The following is a 17539-nucleotide window of genomic DNA, read 5'->3' on the forward strand; positions in this document are numbered from 1 at the left end:
ACAGTCTGGGTGCTGATGCTGAAGGAGTGCCGTGGTGTGGGCATGCCCTACATGTTCCTTTATGTCTTCCTGCAGCACAGTGAGTGAGCAGAACTGGTCTCACATTGTCCCCAGGAGGCAGGCAGTGAAACACTCCACTCCCCACCAGCTGCCCTGTCAGCGATTGGGGTTAGATCAAGAGCAGCTGCCTAGGGTCCCCAGTGGTGGTGGGGAGGTGTGGAGGTGTGGAGGTGGGACCCTGCAAGGAGCCGCTGTGTCATCCTGGTGGCAATGGAGATGGTGACAAGTGGACAGACTGGCAGGTGGAGCCAAGAGGACCTGTGGGGCTGGCTGTGTGGGGTGATGATCCAGGGTTTTGGCCTGAGCCACTGGGTGGTGGATGGTGGGATACCCACGAAGCTGGGAAGACAAGGTCATTCTAAGGCCAGCTTAGTTGGGATTTGCTGAGTGGCAGCAGCTAGGGTGCAGGTGGGAGCCTGGAGGGACATGTCATTTTGGGAGTATAGAGAGCATCTTGAGCCATAGAACTTGGTGAAGTGACCCAGGGAGCATGTTGGTGAAGGGCTCACGGAAACCAGGGGAGAGGGCACAGGGAAGGGGCGCTGCCGTTCAGGTGTGGGAAGTGAGGAAGTGGCCTCTCCTCTTGGTGAATCGTGGCTTGTCCTTGGTCCTGGGGGCATGACTGCAGACAGCCCCCCAGCCCCAGCCCTGGAGAGGGGCTGGTTGAGGAGGTCATTGGGAGGTCCGTGGGTGTCTCCTGCAGGGAGTGGGTGGCGGGGTCTTTGAGGCCACGGACAGGCCCTTGCACATGCGTCCTGCAGGCATGGCAGTAGAGGTAGGGGACTGTGAGGTGGGCCGTCTGAGCGCGCCTGGATCCGGCCTGGTAGCCTGGTGGTCCCGCTGGAGTTAGCCAGGTCCCATGCCCCAGAAAAACAGTCTAGGAAGGAGGGGTGGGGCGGTGCCTGGCCGGGAGCATGCGCCCGGGACAGCCCTGTGCGGCGCATTGATTAGCCGAAGCCCCGCCCCTGGCCAGCAAGCCCTGCCCCGCACCTCCGGGCTCCTCCTCAGGCTGCGGCGCTGGCCCGGGCAGTGCAGTGCGGGGCTGGACTCCGCGTGGCGGCGGCAAAGCCGCTCTCAGTCCCCCAGAGCCGATATGGACCCCTCACGAGCCATCCAGCATGAGATCAGCTCCCTCAAAGGTGGGGTCCGGGACTGGGCCCGAGCTGGGGGGCGCGGACCACGCAGTGACCTCTAGCTGAGTGCAGCCTCCGCAGGGTGGCGGTCAGGGTCGGCCACCCCAGGAGCAACTGTGGGGCGCTGAGCTGGAGCCGCGGGAGACCCCAAGCTCATCCTCACCAGGCTCCACCTGGTGCGGTGTCTTCCCTGGGCGGGCTCCAGAGGCAGGTCTGCAGCTTTGCGGGGAGTGTCGGGGGTGCGGCCAGGGTCGGTGGGAGCTCAGCCTTTCCAGTGGGACGCCCCTTCCTCCTGGATAGCTTGAGGCGCAGGGTAGGGCTTGGGGGTCACTGTGCAGAGGCGCCGGCGGGCTGGCCCCCCGGCAAGTCTACAATGTGGCTCTTTGTCCTGGGGTGGGGGGGAGCTGGGGGCTGCCCAAGAGCCCTGACTGGTTGCCCTGGAAACCTGAAGGGGGCCTGGAGTGGGGGAGGGGAGAGGAGGGGGCGGCCCAGCCCACACCCTGGCCCTCCTAGTGCTGAATCAGCTACTGCAGGGTGGGGGCGGGGCAAGGAGCGGACGTCTTCCCGCCCTGTTGACCTAGGGGGACGCCTGGACCCTGGAAGGTGGTGGAGGGAGAGGGGGGTGTGCCGCAGGGGCGTGTACCGCAGGGGGCGTGTATCAGAGCTGGCGGGGTGGTGGAACATTCTGCTCCACTCCTCCCTGCTCCCCCCATGCCTGCAGGCGCCTGGGCTCGTGGGAGGGACCCCACCGAGCCCCGCCCCCTTTCTTTGGAGCCTGTAGCTGCTGCCCTCTCCTGCCTGGGGTTGGCAGGGGGAGAGACACCTGGGGGTTAGGGGCCCATACAGGGCTGTATAGGAGGAGAGACCTTAGGCCCAAGTGCTTAGGGACCTTGGGTGTGGCTTGGGACCATTTTGGGATAGTATAGGGGCCATGGGTTGGTTTCATGGGGCATTGGAAATTTGGGGGTTAGGTTAGGGAATCATACTGGGAAGATGGTATGGATGTATGGGGTGGGCATGGGGGGAGTGCAGGGAGTCAGTGTGTAGGGGGCTGAGGGACAGGCTGAGAGAAAAGGAACTTATGTGGGCACAGGGCTGGACTGTGCTGCTGGACTGAGGGAGACCTGGATCCCTGCTGTTGTAGGTTTCCAAGCCCAGCCCTGGTGGTGTGGAGGGTCTACAGGCACTGCGGGGCTGATGGTGCATGGCCGCTGCCTGTCTGTCTCTGGGTGTCCCTTGAGGTGGCACTGCATCCTCCTAGAGGTCTCAAGGGGCTGGCCCCCCATTCCTGCATGGGCCTGGCTGGAGGGGAGGGAGAGTGGTGTCAGTGCTGCAGTGAGTGTCCTGGCAGGCAGGCTTTGGGAGCAACAGCCTTCAGGGTTTCGTGTGTGTGTGTGTGTGTGTGTGTGTGTGTGTGTGTGTGTGTGTGCGCTGCAGTGAGTGTCCTGGCAGGCAGGCTTTGGGAGCAACAGCCTTCAGGGTTTCGTGTGTGTGTGTGTGTGTGTGTGTGTGTGTGTGTGTGTGCTGCAGTGAGTGTCCTGGCAGGCAGGCTTTGGGAGCAACAGCCTTCAGGGTTTCGTGTGTGTGTGTGTGTGTGTGTGTGTGTGTGCGCTGCAGTGAGTGTCCTGGCAGGCAGGCTTTGGGAGCAACAGCCTTCAGGGTTTCGTGTGTGTGTGTGTGTGTGTGTGTGTGTGTGTGTGTGTGTGGAGCCTGCACCGTGGCGCCATGGCGACGGCCCCATAAACCCGCCCCCACTAGCTGCTCCTTGGCCGCCTGCCTGCCGGCTGGCCAGTACCTCCCACCTCGAGATCCCCCACCCCCGCCCTATTTATAATCAGTTCCTGGGCTAGCCCTGCTTGGTGGGAATGGGTGTGTCAGCTTGTGGAGAGCACGAATCCGGTTGGGGGTTGATGGGGCACAGCATGGGCGAGTTGGGGTGTTGGGTGAGGCCCCGGCTATCCATGGTTGGACCCTCAGTTGTGGGGGCTGGGGGTGGTGACGGGTGTGGCTGGGCCAGACTCCTAGGGCCTTACAGGGCCATTTCCTCTTCCTTTCCCTTGGGCCCCTGACTCTCTCCTGCTGTGGTATGCTTCTCACCTTAATCTGTCTAGCTAGACCACAGGCTGGCACTCTCTGTGCCCAAGGTGGGAGTCTGTGTGGGCGGTAGGGACTGGGTGACTTTGATTTCCTGCAGCAGCCGGAGTCTCTGGCCTCTGACAGCTGGCCTGGGCTGGGGGTGGGTAGAGGCCCCAGTCAGAGCCCCACCTTATGCTCTTCTCAGCATGCTCTGGGCTCAGAGTGGCTGCGGTGTTTCTGAGCCATCCCTAATCTGGCCTAGAAGGGGAAGTGTTAAATCAGTGGCTATTGCCTCCAGGCTCAGCCTTTGGAGGTGGGGGCTCTGTCCCTTTGCCTGTCTGACGGACAGCAGCAGGGCTGCCTGCAGCCTGCCTGTCCACGTGCTCCAGCAGTACCCTCTGCTGCCCCCTCAGATTTCTGCCCCCCAAGGCCCAGCTTCTTCCCATGTCCTCCCTCAGACTTCAAGTGCCCCCTCTTTAGAGCTGTGTGAAGCCACGATGCCCTGGAGTCACATCCGTGGTGGGCTCCCTGGCCTGAGGACCCCTCCCTGTCCCCCCACTCAATCTGCCACCTTTTTTTTATAGATTCTTGGTTTATATCTACTCCCTGTTCCCCACCACCTCCATAATCTTAGGAACCTTGAAGGAAGTGTTTAGAAACTGATGTAATTTCTGATGTTGGTGCCGTGGGGCCTGGGAGGGGAAAGGGGCAGCAGCCGTGGGGGTGGCAGCTGCCTTGAGGTGCCCCTGAGTCCATGAGGGGCCCTGTTGGCTGTGGGTGGGAGGGGCCGCCCATGCTGCTGAGTCAGAGGGGGCTGGCCCAGCGTCCTGGAGGGCGGGCAGGCGGGAGGCTCGCACAGGCGGTCAGGCAGGCAGCAGTGCCGGCTGGAATCGAAAGAGCCAGGGAGCCAGGCGCCGCAAGCCACGCCGTCCCAGAGCCCGTGCCTGAGCCTGCCTGCCCTGCAGCGGGCCTCTGTTGCACCCTGTGCTGAGGGAGCCTCCTCAGGCCTCCTCTCTGTGCCCTGCTGGCCGCCCTTGCCCGTGGGCACACCCGGCTCCCCTGCAACCATGGTGGCTGGCATGCTCCTGCCGCTGGACCAGTTGCGGGCCATCTACGAGGTTCTCTTCCGTGAGGGTGTGATGGTGGCCAAGAAGGACCGGCGGCCTTGCAGCCTGCACCCCCACGTGCCCGGTGTCACCAACCTGCAGGTCATGCGCGCCATGGCTTCCCTGAGGGCTCGGGGCATGGTGAGGGAGACCTTTGCCTGGCGCCACTTTTACTGGTACCTCACCAACGAAGGCATCACCCACCTGCGCCAGTACCTGCACCTGCCGCCGGAGATCGTACCTGCCTCTCTGCAGCGTGTGCGCCGCCCTGTCGCCATGGTGATGCCTGCACGCCGCAGCCCCCATGTGCAGGCTGTGCAGGGTCCCTTGGGCCCTCTGCCCAAGCGGGGGCAACTGCCGGCTGAGAGCCCTGCCCGTGAGGAGCAGCGGGTGTACCGCCGGAAGGAGCCTGAGGAAGGGACACCTGAAACCCCTGTGGTGCCTGCCACCACCCTGGGGACCCTGGCCACACCAGGCCCAGAGCCTGCCCCAACCACAGGTCAGCTACATCCTGGCCCCAGCTCATGAGGGGCAGAAAGTGGGGGGTTCTGGCTGTCAAACGCTCAAGCCAAGGCCTGGTGGGCTAGGGCAGGCAGTGTATGTGCAGGAGTTTTGCTCATGCCAGCAGGTGGCGCCTTCTCTATCTGAGGGTGCTGGGTGGGCTGGTCAGTGGAACCATGTGGCTCCTCCTTCTGGGTTGAGGACTTTGGGGTGGGTCAGCCAAGGAGGAGCTTGTGGGCTGATGCCAGCCCATCCCCAAGTGTACCCCAGGGCTGGGCACAGGGCCTGAGGGGCCAGCTGCTGGCTCAGCCCTGCCCCTCTCCCCAGCACTGCCTTGGCCTTTGCCGCCTGTCACTCCTCTCCCTGTCCCAGTGGCCTTTCTGCCTGGAGGCCCCTCTGCAGAGAGGTAGGGGTGTGCAGAACAGGTGCTGGCTTGGGACAGTGTGGCCCGGGCGAACTGCTCCACTTTTGTGAGCCTGCACAGTGGGGTGACACCTGCCCCAGGTATTGGCTCAGGTTCAGTATTGCACAGAGAGTGTTGGGCATCACCAGCAACCAGGTGCTTGACTAGTGTCGGGGGTGGCCCTGGGTGGGATGGGGAGGAAAGCAGACCCCAGGCAGGAGAATCCTCTGGTTGGCAGAGGCCAGGGCTTGGTGGGTTCTGGCACAGTCAGGTAGGCCCCTCTCAGGTAGAAACCAGGTCCCAAAGGGTGGGACAGGTCCCGTCCTCCTTCCCAGAGACCCCTCATTCTGTCTCTTCTCTGTGGCCTCCTTCTGTCCCCTGTGCCTGTGCAAGCAGGCCCCAGGTGGGCAGATGTGTCCTATGCAGCCTGAAGCCCTCTCAGGTACTCCCAGAGCACAGTGCCCTCAGTGCCAGCTCAGGGCAGCCCGGGTCCCCCAGCACAAGGTAGGCTTGGCCTCCGCCCCTCTCTCTGTGACTTGCCACTGGGGGAGAAACTTGTTCTCTAAGGAATGAGGAAGGGGCCTGGGCTGAGGCTAGCAGGGTGGGCAGGGGCCTGCCAGGAGAATGGGGTGAGGGGACCTAGGTGCAGGCCCAAGCTGCTTAGGGCACAGCTGCTTATGCAGGGTGCTGAGCAGGAACCCCAGTTCTGGCTGGCTTGTTCTGTGGGAGCCCATCTGGGAGGGTCAGTGAGGGTTGTGGGAAGGGCAGCCTTCTGGCTCTCCCCATGCCTCGGGCAAGTGGTATGGCTTCTCTAGCCCCTCTGTAAGCAGGGTGACATAGTCTCCCAAGAGGAGCCATGAGACGAAAACCGCTTGGTTGGGCATGTAGTCCAGGCCCTGGTCCCCTGGCTTCCCCTCTCCCTGTGCCCCTGCCCACTCTCAGCCACTTGGCAGACCAGCCGTCTCCCCATCCTCGGGCCCTGGGTGTGGTGAGTGCGAGCCCCTCCTTTCTTCTTTCCTTCCTTCCTTGTCCGTGGCCAGGCTGGGCCAGCTGGGCAGCAGTTGGCAGAAAGGGCCAGGAAGGGGGGACTGGGTGTGGCCGCAGCAGGCAGAGCTGAGGGCACCCCCCCCAACCCCCGTCCCCGAGGAGGTGACTCAGTCTTCCCTTCCCAGCCACAGCCGCCAGTGGCAGCTCACAGTTTCCAACAGGAAATGAGCTCCAGCTCCAGGCTGAGTCAGGGCCAGCAGGCAAGGACCCCCAGTCCCCCCCCAACCTCACAGGGTGGAGCAGGAGGCTGAGGGAGGGTGAAGGCTTGGGTGCTGGGTGTGGCTCAGGGCCAGGGCTAAGTCCCAGGCCCCTGTCATTGGCAGGGATCATGATGGTTCCACATACAGGCTGGGGCAGTTCTGATGGCACCAAAAACTGTCCACTTCTCAGAGTTTTAAAAGTGACCAAGTAATGAGCCACATAGACCCTGTCCTTCCCCGTGGCATGGCCCCTCCGTGGCAGAAGGGCTGGCAGAAGGGCAAGGTCAGGAGCTTGTGGGGTGATTGCACTGGTCACCAAAATGGCTCTGGTTGGGAGGGCTGCCTCTGTCCGTCAGCTCTGGCTAGGAAGCTGAGGACAGAGCAAGGCCAGTAGGGAGTGCCTGCCGTACCTGGCCCCTGCCTGTGTGTCCCCCGCCCCACTGCCGTGGTGGTCTGCTGTCTCTGAGTTGGGGCCCTGTGGGCCTCCAGGGAGCACATCCGTGTGGGAAGGTGTCCACCTGCTTGTTCAGCTACACTCAGGCCAGGGTCAGACCCAGACTGAGCCCTGCCCCAGGGAACCCCCAGATATGTGCAGATGAGTTGGATGAGGAGAAAGCTCTGGGAGGCGTGATAGGAGCCGTCAGGGAGGCCCCTGCAGAGGTGCCCTGAGCTGAGGCCTGGGTAAGGAGCGCTGCCCTGCCTGGAGCAGCCCAGCAGAAAGAGGGAGAGAGGGAGGCTGTGGGGCTGTGGCCGGAGGGCAGGGCGAGGACACGTGGGCTGGCCCTGTGCCTCCGGCAAGGAGTTTGAGTTGACTTTGTGTGGTAGCAAGCCTTTGGGGTGGGTTTTGTATGTGAATTCCATTTATGTTTGGAATAGTAACATTTTCCCTGGCTCAAAATTCAGAGTGAACTGAGAATTGTATAGACAAAAGACTCCCAATGAACTTTGCCGAGACATTTTCCACTAAGCAGGGGGCCCTATGTAGACATCAGAGGACACACTTAGGCCTTAACTTCCCTGGGTGACCCTCCATTGTGGAGGAGACATGAAGGTGGATGTAGAGCTGCCCTGCTCTTCTTCATGGCTATATGTAGCACCCTGTTTGGAGGTGGGACCAGCTTTTTGTGGTGATCACTAGCTTTGCACGCAGGGTATGTCTGTACAGCTCTGGCAGGTTTCTAAGCGCAGTTATAGTGGTATTAGATTTGCCTTTTGTTGGGTCTTGCAGCAGCTAGGTGGAAAGGGGTGTGGAGGAGGAAGGCAGAGGCAGAGACAGGAGGTGCCACGCTGGCCCAGGTCAGGCCATAGTGCCTGAGACTGAGTTGGTTGTGGGGTCTCACACAGGAAGGGGCCAGCTTTGGGGGCTGGGGAGACATGGGTGCTTAGGAGGGCTTGGGGGGTAGTTTGAGGCTCTGCTTCCACGTGGCTCTTGAATGCCACAGGGCACGTGGGTGCCTGGAATGTGGGTGGGTGGTGTGACAGGGCTGGGCTGGTGGGGCCTGCAGAGGGAAGGGAAGGCTGTGGGGGTGGGCTGGGCAGGGCAGGCACAGTAGGGAAGACCACTGGGCTGGGGCCTGAAGGCTCAGGGATTACTGGCAGGCTGGTCCCTTGCACCCCCAGGCTGGTCCGCCTGGGCTGGTCTGACCCGTCCTGTAGGTCTACACTGGGCTCCTGCTCGCTGGCTGCTCACTGAGGGTGGCCCTGAGGAGGAGCCACTGTTCCTAGCGCTGGGGCTGGGCGGGGAGACCAGGGCATGAGTGAGCCCTCCCTCTGCCTCCCACCCCTTCCCTCCTTCCTGCCTTGCCTTCCTCTCTGCTGGTGTGAGCGGCCTGGCCTGTGCTCGGCAGCCATGGACAGGTACAGCATGGAGGAGCTGATTCAGCTGGGCCAAGGTAGGGCAAGGCAGGGACTGGGCTGCAGGGGGAGAGGAGAGAGGGAGGGACCCAGGCCTTTGCTGGGGCTGGGCCCTCCCTGGCAGCCTGTGTAGGAGCCCTGGAGGGGCTGCCCCGTGCAGATCTGTCTCTGCCTCAGACCCACAGTTCTAGTGCCCTCAGATGCCAGAATCCAGGAATACAGAGATGCGCATGGCCCTATCAGAGTTGCCCCTGTGTGTGATGTCGGTGTGTGTGGTGTGGGTGTCCCAAAAGCCCAGGCCATATCCAGGCCTCTGTGGGGTGGTCGAGGGGCTGCCCACTGCAGCCAGAGGCACTCCTACCTCTGGGAGCCAGTTCTCACCCAGGCTCCTCCGAAGCCTCCTACAGCCAGGTGGGGGGAAAGGGCCAAAGACCCTGTCCACTGCTGGCCGGCTCAGTCAGAACTCGGGCCCTTGCTGGCCTGCCTTTGGGGCAGTGGGTGTCCCCCATCCTTGTTGGTGGCCTGAGCTAGCCCAGCACCTGGCTGCCCACAGCCAGCCACCGCAGACCAGTTTCCTTCAGAAATGAGCTTCTGAACCATGGGGCTGCAGGGCCCTGGGCTGTGGGCCCGGACCCTTCGTGATCCCACCCCATGTGTAGTTTGCTGTCCTTTGCTGCACGCGGAGGCTTTGCGCAAGGCAGAGACCGCCTAGGCTCACATCTGGGCTCCCCTTGCGGCCTTGTGGGAGTCCTGCGGGCTCCTTCCCTTTCTGTTCCTTAGGTCCTCACCTGTGTGATGCTCCACAGGAGTTGCTTAGGATTCAATACAACGGCACCAAGGAAGTGCCACAAAATGGGATGTGCCATTGTCAGTCTGCCACAAAATGAAATATTTGATTGTCAGTCTGCCAAAGCCTGACCTGGGGTCTGGCCAGCAGGTCCTGGCTCCTGGGAAGAGGGGGGCAGGATTATGTCCTCACATCCTGTTTCTCTGGGTACACTGGGATCCAGATCAGCACAGGATATTCAGGGCCTGCCTGCTGACATGACCTCCAACCTCAGGCCTTCCACGGACCAGGGCTGCTTGGGGTTGTGGGCAGGGCCAGGACAGTGTCCCTCTCTGGCCCAGGAAGGGCCTTTCCTGTCCCAGCCTGCCTGGGACAACCAGAGAGTCTTGGGGTAGGTAGGCGCAGCCCTGTGCTGTGGGGTAGGCGCTTGCTCACATTGTCTGGGCCCTGATTTTGGGCTGCCAGGGTCTCTGGCCGGCAGTGTGACCTTGGGGAGGCTGTCCTATCACCCTAGGGCCAGGTGTTGTGTTGAGTGACCTGCGCTGGGCCCTCTGGGAGAAAGGGCAGTGGTGTCCCTTGGCCTGAGTGGTGCTTCCAAGAGCACCCCCTGGTGTGGGCAGGTCAGACAGTGGGTGCCACTTTCCTTCATGGGACATGAGCCCAAGGCCCCTGTGCCTTGTTCTGTGTGGTTGGAATCACCAGTGGGCACCTGGGGGTGTTGGACAGCGCCACCCGGACAGACCCGGCTCCAGAAGGCCACAGAACCTGGGCGCCCTCGCTCTGCACGTCATGTTCTAAGTCTGGACCAGTGACGGGCCCTGCTTGCCCTCCTCAGATATTTATATCCCCCTGGGCCCCTGCCCACTGCTCCCCTCCCCCATGCACTGCTGCTGACAGCCGCCACCGCACCCTCCTCCCACCCGCCGCTGCTGCCGCCGGCTCACTGCCTCCACAGGGCCTGTGACCCCCCACACCCCTCGCCCGCTCCCTGTCCGCCCTGTGGGCTCCCGTTGCTGTCCCCAATGAAGATCGTGCCCGGTAGGTGGGGCAGCCCTTGAGAATCTTGTGAGAGCTGGACTAAGGAGAGGGGACAAAGGGCTGGGGCAGGGGCTGGAGGCCAGGGCTCTGTCCTTCCATCCTGCACCTAGTCTGCTTCCCATGCCCTCACCTACACCTCCCCTTGGACCCTGTCTGAGGTCCCACATGGGGGCATTGGGACTTGTGAGGCGGGTGCACGTCTTTGAGTGTGGTGGAGTCAGCTGCAGGCCTGGGTGGGGGCACCAGGGCACTGGCATCGCCTGGCAGCTGTCCCCAGAGGGCACCCTTGGAGGTAGAATGGGGTGCTTGGGCCCTCGTTCTGGTGGGGACAGCTAGGTGGCGGGGGGTGGGCGGGCAAGCGGATCTTGTGTTGAGGCGGCCAGGCTGGGCTGGGGGGGGCTGCGGCTTGGCCATGCGTACTGTAGGCCCCTCCTCCTGGCGGGTGTGGCCATGGGTAGGCAGGGGTTAAGGCTCCCGCTAACCTTGAGCTCACAGCTCTGCGCAGGGACAGCTGAGCTGGGCTGAGGTTGGAGGGAGGGTGGGGAGGTGCCGGGCGGCCAGGAGGGAGGAGGCAAGGAGGGCGGTGAGCCCAGTTGGTGCAGTGGCCGGGAGTTGCCCTGGTCCCCAGGCTGGTGCGGCTGAGGGCGGTCCTGTAGGCAGGGCAGGCGCTGGTCTGGTCTCTGGGCGCTCCCCCTTGCGCCCTCCACACAGGGAGGGGACTGTCCAGCCTTGGAGCAGCCGGGTCCTGGCGCACGAAGGGCAGTGCTGGCAGCTGTGGTTGGCGGCCATGGAGCCGTCGGGCAGCCTGTTTCCCTCCCTGGTGGTTGTGGGCCATGTTGTCACCCTGGCCGCTGTGTGGCATTGGTGCAGGGGGCGTCAACAGGCGCAGGACGAGCAAGGTAAGCATTGCTTGCTGCTACCGCCTCAGCCACTGTCACTGGCCACCGCCCCTGCCAGGGAGCTGGGGGCGGGGCAGAGGCGGAGGGGCCGCCTCCCTCCCACCCCTTGAGTTTCCCTGCACCCTCCTCTTCCTGTCTCTGAGCTAAACAATTGGAGGCGAGTGTTTGAGAAAGCTGTGTAGGCCCCCTGCCCCTACCCTGCCTCGAAGACCCTGCCTGCTTGCCAGGGTAGGGCAAGGCTTTGCGGCTGTGCTCAGCCTGGAGCTGTACCCGGCAGTTGCATGGAAGGAGAGGTTGGGACTGGGCTCCACTGGGGAGCCTGGGCAGTGCAGGAGCGTCCCCTCCTGAAGGGAGGGCCCTCCCAGCTGCCACAGCAGGGACAGGTGAGCCCAAGTGGCTGTCCTGGGCAGGACTGAGGTGGGCGTTATCTCCTCACCCACAGAGTGTGGTGTGGAGCTGCACAGAGGGGAGGCAGGTGCCACGTGCCCTCAGGTAGGGCTAGGACCATATTCAGGGCAGGCAGCCAGGCTGTACTCTGCCCTCCCAGCACAAAGTCACCAGCTTCTGGGCCATCGCCTGAGGCAGAGGCAGCAGCTGTGTCCTGCACAGGATGGGGTGGAGCCTGGGGTGGGGCTGGGGATTGGGCAGTTCTGTGCCTGGGCTTCTGGCCAGAGGGACTGCCCTAATGGGGACACCAGCCACACCTCAGACAGGGACTAGCCTGTTAGGGGGGGGAAGCTGACCAGGGCTGCCCCCTAATGGGCCTGCTCAGTCTCTGCCTCTTGTGGTAGATCCCTGGACTTGAGATCTGAGTTAGGATGGGGCTTCTAGGCGTGGCCTGGGGGCTCCTGGGAGCAGCTGGTGACTCAGCTGCAGGGATGGAGCATTCAATAAAATGCTTGGGCTGAGGGCTGAGGGCTGAGGGCTTCTTCTCCCTCAGATTGTTCTGTTTGGGGACCAGACTCTGTCCTTCCCTTCATCAGCCCACCTCTTTCCCGTCTGCATGTGGGACGGGAGCTCCCCTCTCAGCCTGCTCGCTGCCCCCACCTGGTGATACCAGGCTTACAGGCCTGGGTCTTGTTCTTGACTGTTTTTTACCCACCGCCTGCGCACCATCCCCCACCTTCCTTCTGGTGGCCGCAGCCCCTACCGCACATCCCGCTGGGAGTGGCCCTCTTGCAGACGTCAGTCTAGGGGAGTTTCCCAGTGTGTGTATCCCCCGGGGCTCCCCTCCCAGGAAGCCCGGGCCCCAGACAACCCCTAGGCTGCTTTGTCCTATGGCAGCCTCCCACCTGACCCTGGGGCTGAGTGGCTTCTCTCCCAGGGTTGGGGCAGGGCTTCCTGGCCTACGCTGGGCGGAGCCACCCCGCTAGGGGCAGGTTCTTCTGGTCTGGGCCTCCCTCTCACCGTGGTCGGCGGAGGATGTGGAGAGCAGCCTCGCAGCCTGGGCTGGAAGCAGAGCCACCTTGCTGTCTGTGGGTGACCCCAGGCCACCTGGGGCTCGTGGCTCTGCAGGCATGTGGGAGGTGGGGGGCGCCTTTGCCTCACAGAGAGAGGTCCTGCTGGAGCGGCCGTGCTGGCTGGATGGGGGCTGCGAGCGGACCCGCAGGGGCTACCTCTACCAGCAGCTGTGCTGCATAGGTGGGTGCGGCCACAAGGGTTGGTGGCACAGGACCTGTAACCTCATCTGGTCAGGCCGGGTCTCTGCTAGGAACTGCTGCCTGGGCTGGGATGAGGGTGGTGCCTGGCCCAGGTGCAGCCCCGCCTCCGCCTCCGCCGGAAACACCTGGGGAGTGAGGCCCAGTGGTGTCCCCGGCCCACTAATTTGTCTCTTGAGAAGAGGCTGGGGGAGGGGCGGGGCTGGGGGAGGGGCAGGGCCGGCCCACCCCCAGCTGCTCCCTGCCAGCCTTGGCTTTGGCCTTGTTCTCCAGCCAGGCGTGGGCAGGAGGGAGGAGCAAGGGAGGGAGGCAGGCGCTGGGCTCTCCAACTTTTGCTGACTTGCAGCTCTCCTTGGCCAGCGGGATTCCCTTCCCAGTCTTGGGCATTTCCCTGGCAGGACCAGATCTTTACTAGCCATAGGGCATCCAGCTTTAGTTTCTACATCTGTGAAAAAAGCAGAGGAATGCTTCTCCTCAGAGGGCCGTGGGCAGCTTCTGTCCCCTAAGGGACACTGTGCTAGTAGCTGAGGGTTAGCTGCCTGGACTGTACAGGAGTCAGTCAGATGTGCAGGAGCAGCAGTGCTAGGGGTGTCTGGGGCAGCACAGACAGAGATGGCAGGGCCAGGTGAGGTGTATGGCAGTGTTGGAGGAGGGGGCGTGGCCTGGCTGGGCGAGATGGGGGCCGGCCAACCTGCGAGCAGTTGCCTATTGGTTTGAGGGTCTGAATAGGATGGACTGGAGAAGGGGCAAGGAGCAGGCAGGCCTGGGAGGGGAGGGGTCACGAGGGAGGAGGAGCTCAGGGGAAGGAGGCACCAGAGGCAGGAAGGCTTCGAGTGGGGAGGGGTGCTGGAGCTAGGCTTGGGGAAGTGGGGCCCCAGTCCTGCCCTGGGTATCCTTGGAGGCCCTAGTGGCAGACTAGGCTGGAGAAGGGGATTGGTGGGGGCCTAGGGTGGGGGCCCACATGCCTCTCCAACCCTAGGCCCAGGCTCCTCCAGATTCTGGCAGTTCCTGGAGTTCCCCATGCCCACCACCCCATTCCCAGGAGCCTGTGGTATGTGCCCCTTAAGCAGAATGGCAGCCCCACTCCTGCAAGGTGCCCCCCACCCTGCCCCTATCAACACCCCTGCACTGCTGGGCCCTCTGTTAGCCTGCATACAGCAGGGGCCTCTGAAGAGTCAGGCAGGCTTCTACCACTCCAAACCTGGGGAGGGGCAGGTGGGTGAGTGTGGGTGTGAGATGTTCTAGAGCACCCTGGGAACACTGACCAGTGTGGGGTCAGATTTGAGATTGTGGAGGGCCTCAGGAGGGTATAAACTGGAGTCTGGTGGGATTTAGGGGGCTACTGGGCTGCACAGGGGGCAGAGCAAAGCCGGGGGTCTCCCTGAATCTCAGGCCAGGCTGAGTCCAGGCTTGGAGATGGAGTATGTTCAGCGGTGGGGGTAGCTGTAAGATGTTTGGGGCTGTGCCCTAGGCATGGGGGGTGGGGCTTTAACCACCTCTGCCTGGCTTGGGAGGCAGTAGGGATGGGGTGGGGTGAGCTTTTCCTGGAACTCAGGCCCGAGGCCTGAGAGCACTGTGGCAAGGGGGGCAGTCCTTCAGCACCTCACAGCTGGATCACATCAAGCTAGATGCACATACTGGAAAATTCTTGTGGTTTGGGATGGTGCATTTTTTCCTATGGTGGTCGGGTGGGCTGGGTGGTCCTAGATGCTGGCCATAGGCCACGGACCTGAGGAGCCAGAGGCCCCATCAGGGCAGGCCCATCAGTCACTGGCGCCCTTGGTGCCCTTTGCCCAGGTCTTCCACCTTTATAGCCCTGAGCAGCTGCTATCTGCAAGCCCCACCCGACTGCGAGCAGCCCCCATGTCCTGCCCCAGGTGTGGCTTCCTTTCTAGTGAGTCACAGTGCCTGGGCCCCCCTCCCCAGCCCTGACTCACTGGCTGGGTCCCCCTCCACCCCCAGCGTCACCCCCCCCATGTGTGGAAGTGTCCCTGCAGCTGGGCGGTCCTGCCTCTGTGAGTCAGTGCGTAGCTATGCACCCCTTCCCTGAGGTGTGCTGCCTGGTCAGCCTGGGCTTGGGGTGGGCTCTGCAGGCAGGCTTTGCTCCAGGGCATGGCTGGTGGGTAGCTGGGAGGGGCTGGCCTGGCATAGGACCCCTGTGGCTGGGAGCAGTGGCCGAGGAGCTTGGCAGGGGTGGGGGCTACAGGGTAGGGTGTGGTCTTTTCTTAGTGCAGGTCTATGAGGAGGTGTGGTTTAGAGCAGCCACAGGAAACAGAGAGGTGTGGCCTTGAAGCCCGGCCCCAGCCCTGCTCAGGCACCAGCCCTAGGTGATGGGGGCCCCTCCCCATGATGGGGGATCCTTCTGGGTGGTTGTGGGGATGGTGTGCATTCCTTTGCGGTCCTGGCACCAGTCCGTGTAATGAAGTACCATGCTCCCCTGCATCCCCAGGTGCCATCCCCCAGGGCTGCGGTAGGCACAGTGGGTGAGGAAACCCCCGTTTCCTGTTTCTGGGGCCGAGGGTGTGGCTGTGGGGGAGGAGCTGCCTTCCTCCTTCCCGCTGGGACACTCCTCTCTGGCCGGCAGGGTGGGGCTGGGGGTGGGACGGCCGCCTGCTGGGGAGTACTGCAGGCAGGGAGTGTCCACACCGACTCTGAGCTGAGCCGGTGCCGAGGGATCATCCCGTGCAGCCATAGCCGCCTGTGTGCCACTCAGGGCTGCCTAGCATTGAGGGCAGAGGAACAGGGCAGCTGAGGGGCGGGGCAGCACCATGTCCCAGCACCAGCTCCGTGTGCCTGAGCCCGAGGGCCTGGGTCGCAAGAGAACCAGCTCGGAGGACAACCTCTACCTGGCTGTGCTCAGGGCCTCGGAGGGCAAGAAAGGTAGCGGGCACTCCCTGCTGTATAGGGCGGGCCTCTGTAGCAGCAGCTGCTTCCGGTGGCAGGAAGCCTTGGCAGCATGTGGGGGTGGGGGTCCAGACTCTGAGGTGGGGGGACGCTAGGGGGTCAGCCACCCATGCCCAGTGTGGATTGGGCTCCCCAGCGTCCACAAGGCCATCCAGGGTGTTTGAGCCTTAGCTGTAGGGCCAGGGCAGACTGAGGGGCTCTCTCCGCCCACCCTGGGGAAGGCCCACTGCCCTGTTGGGAGAACACAGCTTTCCCTGAACTCCCCGGCTCTGCTGCACCTCTGCCTAGGTCGCAGAGGCAGCGTGTTGCAGAGCAGGCTGGGACTTGTGCAATCTGGGCATGGCTCTGGACCCTCCCCTCTCTGAGGGGAGACAGTGGAGGATTGAGCAGCAGGCCTCCCTGTGCCTGAGCTCCTGCTTGGACCAGAGCTGGCCAGGCCAGGAACCAGGGTCTCTGCTGTCCTGGCAGGGCAGTGGGCCGAGGGGAGGGCTGGTTCTCTGTGGGATCTCAGGGAGGCTTTGGGGGCTTCCTCAAGTGGGATCTGGCCAGCCAGGCCTCTGTGTCTGCACAGTGGTTGCCTCTAGGGCTTCTCTGGGCTTGTCCCAGGCCCTGGGTAAACTGGCCTTATCCCCCACCCAGATGAGCGGGACCGTGTGCAGAAGAAAACCTTCACCAAGTGGGTCAACAAGCACCTCATCAAGGTCAGTGGCGTGTGCTCAGGAGCCTGTCCTGAGGCAGAGGAGGCTGGGGGTCAGGGAGGAGGGTAACCCTACCCGCCCCATGGTTGTCCTCACCCTGCCCTCACTCTGCCTTTCATCTCTGAAACCTGTCATTTCTGTCCTCTCTCCTCCTCATGCTTGCTCCTGTCTCTTTACTACTACTCCTCTTCCTTCTCCTGGTCTCTCCTGGCTTCTCCGTAGCACTGGAGGGTAGAGGTAGGTGCTTCCAAGGGGCAGAGGCCGTGCTCTGTGCCCTGAGGGACTCAGACCCCATCTCTGCCCCTCTGGGGTTAGGGCCCAGCTCTGGGCTCTGCCCTCCAGGGCCTGTTGGTGGGTGTGGGGATCTGTGGTCAACCCAGCTCCTATTGTCCCTGCAGGCCCAGAGGCACATCAGTGATCTATATGAAGACCTCCGAGATGGCCACAATCTCATCTCCCTGCTGGAGGTCCTCTCGGGGGACAGCCTGGTGCGTGTGCCCCTGCCTCTCCACCTGGGCTCCCCTGCCTGCCCTCCCTCCTTGGGACCGTCTCCTGCCCACTCTGTGTCCAGCTCAGCCCCTCCTGCCTTCTCCTGGGGAGCAGGCTGGCCTGCCCCACGGTGCCTGCCCATCCAGGGTGTTGGGGCATCGCAGCTGAGGGCTGGCCTAGGAGTGGCCACGACCCCCATGCCTTGGGCTGTTCGGACCCTTGCTGCCCTCCGCCTTGGAGCCCTGACACAGTAACCTCATGCTCTGCTCTGCTTTGGTTTCTCTGCTGCTTGGACTCTGATCCTTGACCTCTGCTCTTTACCCTTTGCCCTGCTCTGGCTGGGCAGCCGAGGGAGCGGGACGTAATCAGGAGCTTGCGCCTGGTGAGTGGTTGTGCCTGCTGGCCACAGCGGCACGTGGGCAACCCGAGACCGTGGAGCCCAGCTCACCCGGGGCTGGCGGCTAGTTTAGCTGACCCATGCCTGGCCCTTGGGTGGGCAGATGGCCGTGCATCAAGTTGCCTGCTGTGCTGCCTGGGGCTGGGCCTGGGACCCATCAGCAGCTGCCGTGGCTGCCACCGCCAGGCAGGAGGACCCTCCCTTACCGCCACTGCCCTCCACCCGCCGCTTCCTGACCGTGTCTCCTCCCCACCACCCTTCCTTCCTTTCTGGAGCCTGGGTTGCTGGA

General features: G+C 63.2%; 1 protein-coding gene across 17 annotated transcripts in view; it reads left to right on the plus strand.

Annotated features, from left to right (window-relative positions):
• The window catches only part of PLEC (plectin), a 60818-nt gene that overhangs the window by 20643 nt on the left and 22636 nt on the right, over positions 1 to 17539 (plus strand). For 2 of the 17 annotated variants that reach the window (XM_045561262.1, XM_045561263.1), the window contains exons 1-4: positions 4167 to 4874; positions 16306 to 16367; positions 16587 to 16601; positions 16763 to 16852. In XM_045561262.1, coding sequence (XP_045417218.1) covers positions 4337 to 4874; positions 16306 to 16367; positions 16587 to 16601; positions 16763 to 16852 — 705 coding nt within the window. In that variant the 5' untranslated portion in view covers positions 4167 to 4336. Of the gene's footprint in view, positions 1 to 1093; positions 1200 to 4166; positions 4875 to 10092; positions 10206 to 10848; positions 11105 to 12507; positions 12746 to 15395; positions 15643 to 16305; positions 16368 to 16586; positions 16602 to 16762; positions 16853 to 17539 lie in introns of those variants that run through there. The other 15 variants (XM_045561265.1, XM_045561274.1, XM_045561266.1 and 12 more) reach the window with 13 other exon arrangements.

Source organism: Lemur catta, chromosome 9 (genome assembly GCF_020740605.2).
Source record: "Lemur catta isolate mLemCat1 chromosome 9, mLemCat1.pri, whole genome shotgun sequence".
NCBI classification, from domain to species: domain Eukaryota; kingdom Metazoa; phylum Chordata; class Mammalia; order Primates; family Lemuridae; genus Lemur; species Lemur catta.